This window comes from Anabas testudineus, chromosome 22 (genome assembly GCF_900324465.2).
Source record: "Anabas testudineus chromosome 22, fAnaTes1.2, whole genome shotgun sequence".
NCBI lineage: Eukaryota > Metazoa > Chordata > Actinopteri > Anabantiformes > Anabantidae > Anabas > Anabas testudineus.
The window spans coordinates 10,159,050-10,172,074 of record NC_046630.1 but is presented as its reverse complement, the minus strand read 5'-3'; the positions used below and the strand labels follow the sequence as shown (position 1 = coordinate 10,172,074).

Below are 13,025 nucleotides of genomic sequence, written 5' to 3'. Positions count from 1 at the left end.
AGCTGAGAATTCCTTTTGAAGATAAAAAACCAGTGAGAACACTGACGTTTTTGATGCAAAGCAGGTGGCACACAGGTTTCAGTCTGTCAGAGATCACTTGCATTTCATTTCAAATCACACTAGGACTGCGAGTGCCCAGTTATGCTTTGTACCTGTGTCATCTGCAGATCCACAGTGACAGCTAGGGAATATCAGGCATGAATGATGCAGAACCATTCATAAACAGCAACACCAATATAATGGGGAAGAGACAGAAAGATGAGTTTGTGGCTCTGGAGTCGGCAAGCAATAATGTGCTGTGATTTATTTCAAATGCCCCCTGCAGTGTCCACTGATGTTCTCCAGAGAATCCATACCCAGTACTAGAGTGTACAAGACTGTATCTCAACCTCCAGTTTCAAGATGTGGATAATTGAAATATATATTAAAATCATACGCGCTTGCGTGAAAAACACATAAACACTAAAAACATTTCAACCTAACTCGGCTCACATGTGCACGCACATGGATGTTTATATGTGTCCTACAAATACAGCGCGGGTGACATGTGTGAAGCATGGAGCCTGCTGTTAGTGCAGGATGCATTGATTTTCCTTGTGTTACTGACAGAGCAAACCTCATATTGAAGGGCAGACAGTGACGACCACCTGCAGGGTTTCACATCCCGTTCTATTTAGCCACCTTTGGAATTTTCACAAGGGACACAGAAGATGCAGGGAAACCACTGAATGGGCCTCATTATCAAAGCCTATGTTATGTAGTCAATTAGAGTGAAATTGCCTGGACCAACAGAAAGGCACATTCTCCTAACAAAGTGGAATGTCAAGTTTAAAACACTGCTTTGGTTTGTTATCGTCATTCTCCTATAATCAAGTGTATACAGCACATACTTTGTATTTTTTTCAGATGTGTTCTTCTCTAGATCAATCAAATTAAAGCCAGACCATGCAGTTCTACTTAGAATAAGAGTCATGAGGAAAATAATGGATTTTCATAGTAGCATGAATCTCGAGGTATAGGTAAAACAAGGCATATCCTTCCCATTCTGTCTGAGTGGTTCCAAATTACAAATGACATAGGAAATATAAAGAACGCTCTCAGCATGGCACACCTTGATGTGCAGGTGCCTTTAATACTGGAATAAGTCATCGGAGATTGCAGAGGCAAAAGAAAAAAAGCACTAAACCAGATGGTCTCCATAAAGCATGGCTTAAAGCTCTCCCAGATGTTGAGTAGTGGTTGAGTATCCAGTGACATGCAATGTGAGAGAGGAACTGGTAATGCAGAGTGTATTAGTGGTCTCTTTATTGGTGCATTAGGTGCTGCAGAGGGGAACGCGGGGGCCGTCGCTGCTGCCGCCAATGAGCTACTACCAGGCTTTATGCTTTGATGAACCTACCCTTGAAAAACCGGGACATCCGTGACCGTATTCTGTCGAGGCTGGAAGACACCTCCTTCTCTTTAGCCTCCTGGAAAACATAAATCAGTTTCTCATATCATCATCTAGTCATATTCAATGCATATGCAGTTTTAATCAGTAAATCTGTCACCTTTTTCCCCTTCTAGTGATATATCAGATTCTTGGTACCCTCTCCTATATGTGGTAAATCTTTGACAAAGCCTGTTTTTTAAAATCAAAGACGGGTCGGCATGAAGACGATGATGACGAGGACCTCACTTGAAAACTGATCCAGGGAGTGGAGTAGCAGTTCAGTTTAGGATGTCTCTGTACTGAAAGCTTCAGTGAATTCCAAAGTGTCATTTCTTTTCTTACTGCTACACAGTGGTCCAGACAGGAAGCCAGAATAAATTTCCACAGTTCATTGTCCCTGCTGAGGACTAGCAGAACATCTCAGTCTGATTAATGGCTGTACACTGTCTAATGAACAGTAATTGAATGGTATAATGCAGCAGGTCCTTAAAAGCCCAAAGGAGTCGTCTTCCTCTGCCTAGCTCTCTGGAAAAGCAAGGCGGTGACATTGTCTAGAGTTGATTATAGTTGACCTTGCATGAGAGAATAGGGCCTTTGAAATGGCTAACCTACGCTTGGGGGAATAGGAGCACGGAAAACAGCTCAAAGACAAATGAAATGGGTTTGCATTGGAAAAGGAAAGGAATGGATCAATGCAACAGTCAATAACGATTCGATTTTTTATCACCAAATTCTTAAGAAGAGGAAGACAATTGATCAAACATCCCCAGTCTTATTGGCATTTCTAACAATATTAATTAAGAAAAAATGCTTAGCCGGCTGGTTGATAAATCAGCCGATATTGTTAAATCAAAACAAATGATAGTTGTAAACAATACCACACTAGTGAGTACAAATCTACCCTTGTCTGCATTTCCTCAAAGTGTATGACATCTACATATAACATAGACGTAACCCCCCTCATGAAATCAATCAGCTCCTTCACAGAGTGCACTCTAAAGGAAAACCCAACCTTCACAAAGCCCAACAAAAGTCATTCAAGTGATTATAAGAAAAGCTTTGATAAATGTGCATCAGGCTCCGGCCCGCCATCCTTTGCTCTCTTCCACTGAGATAGCCTGTCTTCACTCCCAGTGGACATCTCCACTTGGCAGAGATGCTGAATCTCGTTATTCTTTATTTGGCCTGGACCACACAGGTCAATATCACACAACTACCTCACCGGTGTCCTGTCTGTAAATGTATTCACTATTTAAATTCAATGTAATAAATCATTTAAAGCTTTGGCTGAAAATGTAATCATGTAATTGAATTTGGTCATCAATATACAGTATACAGTACTATATACATGCACATATATGGAGTACATGGGGCATTTCACATATTTGAGTACAGGAGCAGGAGGAAATCTGTCCGAACTCAGCTCAAAGTATGAGTCATAGCAGTGCAGTTATGCCTCATTATTATTCACAGCCCTCTAAATGATGAGATTGCCGACAACGAGACAGTGACAGTCTGTTTGGCCTCAAAGGAAGAAAAGGAACCTATACATGAGTGATGGTTAGACTTTAAGTTATAGGGGTTTTCACCTGCTGCATCATCATTTCTGCACGGACGACATTAATTTATAAATATGCTTTAATTCTTGATAAAACATAGTTGAAGATGAAACAGGTTGGCTAGCAAAAGCAAAACTTTAGTGAGGGACAAGCTGTTTTTAAAAAGTTTCCTTTATGATGTCTCCTGTGACTTTCCACATTTCAGACTCGTATGATTTCTTCAGCACCGACACAATCTGGACCGTTGTACCGTGAACTACAATTAACCCTGCTTAAGATGTGCTCAGGCATGATCTTTTCATTGGGAGAGCTCGCAATAAAAAATTCTACCTTCTCCTTATGTCAGTATTCGTTAGCTGACAAATCAAAAACTGCTTGGCATGATGATTATTGCAAAAAGGAGCTGACTGTGTACAGGGCTTATTATTATTATTTTCCATTATCTAATGGTCATTCCCAGCAATCCATTGCCAATCTGAATCAGCAACATTCATGTATGACTAAAAGCAATAAGTAATGAATTAAGCTATTGATGAGGTCTTTAGCCAGGGTCATAACTGGCCCCCAGAAGTCAATAATTATCCCAATAAGAATATCTTTATTGCAAAAGAGCATACGGCAGCAAAATCATCACCACACCAAAACATTTCCCTATGGTGTAATTGCCACAGCTTGAAATTATAGTTTTCATTAAAACAAAATGTTCAAGGTTATTGATTGCTTAAATAAGACTCAATATCTCCTCATTTTAAAGCCAAATGAAATTGCTCAGAATAGTAATATCACTACAACTATTGTGTGCATTCATCAGAGTTACACTGCTTCATATTGTTGTCCCTCGAGGATTATTAGAGCAAAATAATTTAATGTAAATGGGTGTAATCTCCAGGAACCCCAAATCCATGCAAAAACATCAGTAAACACCACTCAGTCCTACTTTATCACTGTGAGCGTACACAATAACCAGAGAAACGACAGACATCAAGCACAACCACATACTTTTACTGGGCTCTTACAGCAAAAACAAACATCTATGTAGTTTTAAGCTTGGTGCTGTTATACTATCTGTGCATCGTCTGTAGCTCCAGCTAAGCTCAGAAAACTCATACCGCATCAAGTTCTATCTGGGGCTCAGGTGTCTTTAATCCTTTGTCTCCAGTACCAGTACTTTGCCTTGTGCCTTTTCCTGACTCTTCTTGCCCTGGAGAAAGGCTGTGCTGTAAAACACACAGTGCACAATAGTCAGAGAGAACCATGGAGACAGAGAAACAAGGTACACACAAATTGGATAAAACTATAGTTGCTGGAAGCAGCTCTATATGATGCTCTTGCAATTACGGAAATGGTGATTATCACAATTGCTGGTTAGACCATTTTACGTAACCTAATCCAAGAGCAAATTAAAAAATTAGACATAATAATAAAGTAAAAGTGAACTATTAATTATAATAAATGCACTTACATCCTTCCTGGAACATGTAGACAAAGACCTCTGTAGACCTAAGGCTTCTGAATCATGGAAGGAGGCCTTGCAGGGACTTGCAGAAAAACTCTTATCCTCATACTCCTCTTCAACAATCTTGGCCTCAACCTGCAGGGAGGGAAAAAACAAGATCCCCTGCTGGCCTACACTGTACTGTAGTGCTGTATTGATTTTGCAAAATATTTATATATTTATGTAACTTGTTCTGTTGAGCATTCGTGGGGCTTATTATGAGCAGAAAATGTTACTGCACTGTACTAGAAGAATGTTCTCATTTTTTTCTCATGGTGAAAAACAAAAATGAGTGGAAAATGGAGTGAGCACTGCAAACACTCCTTCCATCTAATGCATTCCTTTTACATTTAATGGAAACAGCTTGTTATGATGTTTATCGATGTTTATACTTCTGTTGGCCTTCATTGACAACTAGCTGTTACATTAAAATAACAAATGAATATTATATGTAGCATATTGTTGAGTTAAATGGACAGAGCCCATGAACAGGTGACGCATGTTTATCTATGGTGATGCCGATCAAAGTGTTTTTAGAGAGCGATCAATTCTTACTTCCTGTCGGATAGAGAGGCTGAGCGAGTCAAAGACTGTGTGCTAAAGGGTGCAATACTGTATGGGGCTGTGTTTTACCTGATCAATTGGCAGGTCCACCTTCAACTGGCGATCTTCCTGCACCTCCACTGCCCCTGCCATCTCACTTCTTTTGTTTTGTGCATTGAATACGCTGCCCTCTGAGAAAAGTGATTAATCACAATTACCTCATCTGCTGGCAGTCACCGTCTTCTTCTCTCTCTCTCTCTCTCTCTCTCTCTCTATCCCTCCATCACCCCCTGCTTTCCTCTCCTCTCCCTTTTCCTCTTCTGTTCAACTTCACAAGAGATCAATGCTGCTGTCAAGCCATTTATTTATTTAGAGTGGTCTCTCAGACGAAAGGGCCACAGAAAGCCACAGCTGGCCTGCCACAAATATGGCCAGCCAGCGTGAACTTTGAGTACAGGGTTAGTTCCTGACAGTGGCAAGTTGCTCTTGATGCATGTGGGGAATATGTTTTTTTTTGTTTTTTTTCCTTCTATTCCTTCAAACAAATTCCTTTTTGTCTGTGGCTGCTGGATTCAATAATGAATAATAAAACATAGTAGCAAGATTGAATCTATTTCAACAGTCATAAGTAATTTTATTTAATTATTACATTCCCTAGTGTGGTATATATCAATAACCACTGAGACAAAACCATGTATAGAAAATTATTTTGGTTTATGGTTTAGCTCAAAAAGGCCACGAGAGCTGCAAAACTTAAAGACTTTATTATGCTATACTTACTTATATCTTACTTTTCCATCTCTTTCTAGACTCACTTTACTAAGAAACAAGAACGCTGCACCACACTATGCTTGTAAACAATGCTGGGAAGGTGGAGGTACATGGTGGTTACTTTATCTTTTTAAACACTGGGGATTCAGTAACTACTTCTGAAGAAAGTGCACTTCAGTGCTACATTTTGCCTGATGTTGATTTAGCTGATTTTCTTTCCAGTTTTTTCCTAAAAATAATGTAATGCGCTTTGGATGGCGCGTTTTATTTGTAGCATTATCCAATTTATGCTACCATATAATGTCACATGTAGCTCAGGATGAGTGTGTCAGCTTAAGTCCCTGTATTGCTGCACACATGGTAAAACGAACACCCATGAAACAACAATTGAGTTGAATAGATGAAGTAAAGACACAAAAGTCTATTAGCATAATCATAAACAGAATATCACTATTAAACAGTAGCAGTAAAACTGCTACAATGTCCAAACCCATCAGTCAAAAGGAGTATTTATCACTTTTATGATATTTTGTCACTGTTATTTGTGATTAATAACTTATTACCAGTTTGATTCCCACATCAGGAGAAAATTAGAGCATTTTGTTTTCCCCTACAGGGAGGATGAACCAAGTCTATCTGGATTTATATTCAACAAAATGGCATAATTGAATCCATCTATGATTTAAAGTCCCCCTTGACAGTGTTTGAAGTTTTTCTCTATTTAATATTCACAGAAAAGAGTCATGTTTCTTTCAAAGTGCAGGGAGCTGTGATCTGTTTAAACAGGTTAAAAATCTAAAGAAAGCTCCTTTACCTATCAAATCTTAGATTTTCTTTATGTTCCCAACACAAACTAAGACTCATATGCCCTCACAGACACACACACTGTAGCAAAAGACACACAACCTACAGAATTGTTCAGCTTACCCTCTGTTGCAAAGAGAACTGGGTTTCTGGACACCTGCCTCTGTTGTGTGGTTCTCTCTGGTTTGACTATGTATTTCTTCATCTGGCCCCTGCCTGTGTGCTCAAGGTCCTCCCTAAAACCGGTAAAAGCAAACTACATAACAAAAGAGAGGAGAAAATAGGCCTTAACAGATTTGTGCATATTTCCTGACATCCATCATTGACTTTTAGCTGTTTTTTGTAAAGAAGAAGAGAAGAAGAATAAGAAAAGACAAAACTCTGCGAAACTTGTTTCTCCTCTTTTCATTGCTCTTTTTTTTCTAAAAAACATTTTCCATTGACCTCAATTTTTCATGAGCTGATATGCTTTGTAGCTCCCCCATGACTCCCACGGTATTGAATTCATCTGGTTCCAATACATCCCGTGCACAACCTATCAATCACTAGGGAGCATGGCAAACTAATCATTTATTGATGAAATGGGGCAGCCGTGAATTTCTGACTGCATTTGTCTTATTTATCAAGCCAGATCAAACAATGAAAATCCAAACACGCTTAAAAGGAAAGGGAGAGAGTCGTAGGGAATAACTTATTCTTCAGCAGTAGAGAGCCGAAGGTTATTGATGGAGAGGGGAAGGAAAAAAAAGAGGCTTAGGACTTAGTTGCACGGTGTGAGAATGAAAGAGGGAAGGGAAAAGAGGGGAAAAGACAGAACAGTGGGGAGAGTTAAGAGCAATGTTCAGACAGCATGGTACACATCTGAATTAATGCTTCCACAAAAGGCAATTTTCTCCTCACAGGCTTCCCATTCTCTCTCTAGGTAGCAAGGTGAGCTATGTCTCCCTTACAGAGAATGAGAGACACAGACACAGAGAGTAGGAGAGAGCAGACTTAATGCTTCTTTACAGCTACAGTGCTCTTTACTGCAGCTGCCTGGCTGGATCCCTGCACTGGCTCGGGGGATAGTGCAGTGATCTCAGGCTTCCACCAGAATACACTTCTGGCAATGGTGTTTGCAAGCTCACTAACATGGAGTCTGGGGAATAGCAGCATTGTTTCTTCACTTGTTTGCTGTCTTTAATACAGAGGCAAAGTCTGTTGATATTCTTTTGAATTTCTACAGCCGTTGGTGGGCCGAGGGAGAAAACTAAAACAACAAAAGGAGAGTGAAGTTCGCCTGGTATATTCATCGAAGGAGAGTTGAAATGGAGTTCACACTCTAGTGCTGTACTGTCCACAAACCACACAAGACCAAAGACAGGAGAGCAGTGGCACTGTCACAGCAGTAAGCTGTAGCCTCAGTTCATCTGAGTGATGTGCAACAACTTCATGCTATAGTTCAAAATCAAAATGCATTTCAGCTATCAAACATCTTGTTTTCCATGTTTACAGCCTGGTGGTGAGATGTAAATAGAGCTTATTTAAAGCACCACATTTAAATCAAGACTGTCTCACTTGGGGAGAGGAAAGCAGAAGACAGGGGCCGCTACAGCACTGGGAGAGTACAGTACAAGAAGCAGCACCACTGGAAACACGGCAGAGAAAAAGCTTAGGTCATCCAACCTCTCATTGTGCATTACATGTCTACAGTACCATGTCCTGTGGGAGCAGACAACTGTGTGTATCAGGAGGCCAGAGAGAAAGAAACAGAGAGAGAAAGAGAGTGCTGGAGTTAGTGTGGGGCTCAGGGGGGCTGGACAGCAAGTATTCTGTGGCCCTCTCAAATGGCAGAGAACAGGAGTCAACAGGAGGACATTGAGATATGATAGCCAAGGGAAATATAGGGGTCCCAACCAATTGGGCTGGCATTCTGCAGCTATATTGGCTGTAGTATCAGTAGGAGCCACTCCCAGGGCCAGGTCCTCAGTGAGCAGACATGCTGGCTGCAGTGAGTGGGTACAGTTTTCCACAGGGCATTGCCACTTCCTCCAACCAGTGAGCTCATCCAAGAAAAGCGGAGAAATTAGGAGCAGCAGCAAGTCATCACTGATGTCAGGAAGCACAGTTATTAAAGGTTTAGTCATCCTTTCTGGGCTGAGTTTTTACAGAGAGCTTCATGCTAAGTATATGTGAATGATATATATGATCATCATGATTACTGTAATATCAAAGTGCTTTGCATTGATCCACATCATTAGTCTTTTCGCATTTCTCTCTGTCCTATTAATCTTCTTTTTATGCCATGCCTCCCTCAAAAGTTTCTGCCTCATCATGTCCATGAACACCTAACTCAGCATATATGCTGGCCTCCAATGGGAACATGGTGTGCTGAAGACTTTCAATATTACACTCTGCAGAGCAGTCAGTTTAGACTTCAATGGTTGCACCAGACCAGATGTCCCATTCGGCAGTGTAAAAATGGTCCACTGCTGGAGCAGACAGGACAGGACAGACACGGTTCCCATACAGTGAGCTAGCAAAGCAAGGTTACATTTTATATAGCCTCAGTGGACATGTTTAAAGGATCTTTTTACAGGCATTTCCAACCAGACTGCTGTTGTTTTGTGAGGTCAAACTGAAATTAATGATGGACATGACCCTATAAATGTATGAGTAACCAGTTCGCTAAACAGCTCACAGATCAAGGCAGAGTGGGCAAATTTCCTCACATGTATCTTTCCCCTACCAAAGGTTATTAAGTGGTCAAATCATGTTTACAAATTCATGAAGACTCAGGCAAAGAGGCAAGGGAAGTAAATGCAGCAGGAACATGTGTAGTGAATGAGTAATACTACAATGAGCTGGTGGATGTATAACACAGACATAGCTCTGTCTCTGTCTCCCCCTCATGGTGCTATGTGAAATAGCAAAAAGCTACAATGAAAGTCTTCTGCAATGTTGATTCAGAAATCCCAACGTGTTATGAATCAACTCCAGTAAAGCAAAGTTTGCCAACAACAGTTTTCATCTATTGTTTTATGTCTGTTTTATGTGTTTTAATAAGATAGAAAATCTTACAAAAAGCACCAGCATTTAATAAATGGTCCTCCACAGAAAAAGCAGGAGATTCAGCTTGGGGCATTTTTCTCCATCTGAAAAAATTGGCACCTGCCACAGCACTGTCATCTTTCATGTTTAGAAAAATCAGGTGTCAGACACATGTCTCATAAGGGGCCCCCATCTCCACCTCAACCTGCTGAGTGGGCATGTTCTCAACTTCACTGTGTGATTTGGTGGCCCACAGCAGAGCAAATCTCATATGGATTCGAGGCACTTCAATGTCTACTTAATCACAATACAAATTGTCCTGGTTCTGGTTTGAATAGCAGATCTTTCTGTTGTACCCCTGGTGCATATGATCTGTCTACAAGGCTCACTGCACTTGATCAAGTGGGCCAGCCTGTCTCTGTGGGGATTACCCATCAAAGTGGAGAGCAACGGTAACTCAATGCCTCCTGCAGACAGTGATTGATGATAGTGCTGTTTCATAACGAACTGCACCCCCACATAAAGTCTCACATATGGGTATGTTAATTGAAATGCTGTGTGCACAGATACACTTCTCAACTGATACTATCAAGGTATTACCACAATAAGCTAGGAGGAATTGAGGAAAAACTCTGAAGCAATGGTACTCACCACATCCTTTGCATGTCTTGTCTTTCTAATAGCAGGCAGGCTGTCTTGGCTGCAGAGGCAAAAAGGGAAACAAAAAACTGCCAAACATACCTTTGATTTGTGTAAATATAAACCTAAAAATTCACTGGCATCAAAGGTCTCATACCCCTCGGTCATGTTGTTCTCCCTGATTAAATCCCTAGGAACACATTGGTCATATTGGAGAGCTTTAAACTTTTCTGCACCAACTGCGACATAGTGCTGGTTGTTTTCCAGTTCAGCAGGACCACAGACAGGACGTCCACCTAATGTGTAAAGCCTTGGAACATAAAGAAAGAAATACCACAAAGTGGAGTTATGATTTGTGATTGTTTCAGCCATGCTTTTAAATCAGTGTTTTGGAAATGAATACAAGATGCTAGAAATATTGTTTGAGTGGTTAAATTTAATGTTAGCATATTTTTTAAAAATCCATCAAAGCAGTGTTTGCCTAACAAGCAGTTCTGGATGTATTCCAGCGAGCACATCACATCCCAACACGGTCCCAATCACTAATTAATTAGAAACATCATTCCTCTGTGCTACATGTTGCTGCCGTTAAACTGACTGGAAAGCATCCACTAATCAAATTTCCTTTATATAGAAAATCATGAATGTTTATTGGGACTGATTAACTATGTTTATATGATAAACATGACATACAGTAGTATATATGAAAAATAAACATAAAAGCTGGTCTGTTACACTTGTACAGAAGAAGTACGGCACATGATTCAGTTAATACAATGTTTTAGTATCAGACATTACCTGTGCACGGCGCCCGTACGAAGGCGCACTTTCTCTGTCACCATAGCTAAAACATTTTCCCAACTTCTAAGCGTATACTTAGGGATACGGATTCGAACTGGAGGCACCAAGACATCTCCGTTCATAAAGACGCTGTAAAACACAGCATTACATGAGCCATAGAGGGAAGAGAAGAAAAAAAAGATTTATACCACAGTGTAACACAGTTTTTGCTTTTTTGTTTGTTTTAAATCAATACTCACTTTATTGTACAAGATTCATCTGCAGTTCTGCTCCAGCGGGCAGAAACCACTATTCTGCTGTGGACCACAGGTCGGATCTGAAAGGTTTTAAAATTAATATAGGTAAACAGAAATTTTAAGTATAGTTTTAAGTATGTTTATTGACACTGCCTCTGATAAACTTGTTAACATTTCAAATAGCACCTGTTTTGGTAATGATATGTATGTTTCGGAAAAGAGGTTGATGATTTGGTAATTGTGAAAAAAGGGATTTTACCTGTTCAGTTTTCTTCTGCTGTGGTTTCTTGGCCGTGATCTCACAATAGCTGTAAGTCATTAACAAATCATGAGGATGACTCAAAGTCAGGCATCAAGCGCTGACACAGATTCTGGTGTTCAGAGAACAGGAGAATCTTGAGATAAAATACAGGAAAACTGGCTTTAATGCTGGAAGGCGAAACAAAAAGTGGGTTAAAAATCAGGCTAAATACTAGATATACTAGACACTTTAAGTCCACTTAAAGCACAAAAGCAGACTGAAAAGCAAATGAAAGACTGGCTTTTAAACAAATACACCTCTATCCAGACTAGATCTCAGGTCTGATGGAAGTGATCGGCCCTCCTGATCTGGGTCTGACCCACACACACCTTCCCAGCGTGGTACCTACTCCAGCTGTTTGAACTGCTCACTTCCGGCTGCTACGTACACGCTGCCGTGCTGCAGCTCGTCCAGGTGCTGAACCTTGTGGCCATGAAACGGGGTGTACAGCTTCCGCACGGCGCCAAACGGAGCGTCGAGCCCCTTAGTCAAAGAGGTCAAAAAAATGTCAAAGGTCGACACTTGCCGCGGGTTCACAACTATTTTTCTTCCCGGATAGAAAGCGTCCCCGTTCCTGTAGACAATTATTGTTTTCGACGGTGGTGCATCTCTTCTCCCTGATGTGCGGGACATAGTTAGCGTTAGCGTTAGCTAGCCAGTTAACCTAGCTGGCAACGTACCATGATGGTGTCAAACGTAAATGTGTCAGTGGCGGGTGTTCTTGAGCCTGCGGAGGCGTAACTGGAGCCAGCACCTGATATGTAAACCAATTCTTCCACATGAGAGGTGTAGAAACCTATCCACCGTCTCTGTTGTTAGCTTTAATGTGTAACGTTAGCTAACATTAATTAAACGGAAGAGTTTCTATGGCAACAGCCGGGCGGAAACAGCCCGAGAGACAGATGTAAACATGATCTTTGTAAATCCACTCCAGCTATTAATCGCAATTTTTCTAGCATAGGAAGAGCTCTATGATCTATTACTATAAATGTAGGCCATTGGCATTGGATGTCCAAGGTAACATGGTGTTATCTCTGCAGTTTTCTTTCAGCAATCCTAGATTATCTACATTTGGACTGTTGCACACCAGTGCTGCAATGTGTGGTGAGATATGCATTGCAAGCTAACCCTGTTGTGTTAAAGTTAAATAAATAGTTGTGTGCATTTGCACCTGCATGTCTGGAAGCCTGGATACTATAAGCTACTGATGCAACAGCTGCCTACTACATCTGGCATAAACAGAGTGAGGGACTCCAGTATTGGCTCACCTTTAGTCTGGCTTGGGTCCACCAACTCCTCTGCAAGCAACTCCGAGGCACAGATACACACCCGTATGGATTAACGGAGCTTATTCAGCTGGCTTACACAGTGTGACAAGCCAACTGTTCAAGGTGACAATACAGCGGCTTCACAC

The 13,025-nt window shown here is 40.9% G+C and overlaps 1 protein-coding gene across 1 annotated transcript; it reads right to left on the bottom strand.

Moving 5' to 3' along the window:
* Positions 1 to 1,379: 1,379 nt before the first annotated feature.
* On the bottom strand, positions 1,380 to 12,788 carry LOC113148476 (doublecortin domain-containing protein 2C). The gene is made up of 13 exons (XM_026340175.1): positions 12,783 to 12,788; positions 12,366 to 12,420; positions 11,961 to 12,228; positions 11,570 to 11,618; positions 11,314 to 11,390; positions 11,072 to 11,203; positions 10,431 to 10,583; positions 10,286 to 10,334; positions 6,728 to 6,860; positions 5,120 to 5,220; positions 4,454 to 4,582; positions 4,101 to 4,208; positions 1,380 to 1,469 (listed from the first exon to the last, which is right to left on the bottom strand). Exons 1-13 carry the CDS (start codon positions 12,786 to 12,788, stop codon positions 1,380 to 1,382), a joined length of 1,350 nt encoding a protein of 449 aa, XP_026195960.1.
* Between the last annotated feature and the right edge of the window lie 237 nt (positions 12,789 to 13,025).

Excerpts from the sequence above, each read along its gene's own strand:
- LOC113148476 (XM_026340175.1), bottom strand. Across the intron at positions 12,229-12,365 it reads AGAATTGGTTTACATATCAG|GGAGAAGAGATGCACCACCG; the intron begins GTGCTGGCTCCA and ends CCCGCACATCAG. Across the intron at positions 4,583-5,119 it reads TGGACCTGCCAATTGATCAG|GTTGAGGCCAAGATTGTTGA; the intron begins GTAAAACACAGC and ends CCCTCCCTGCAG.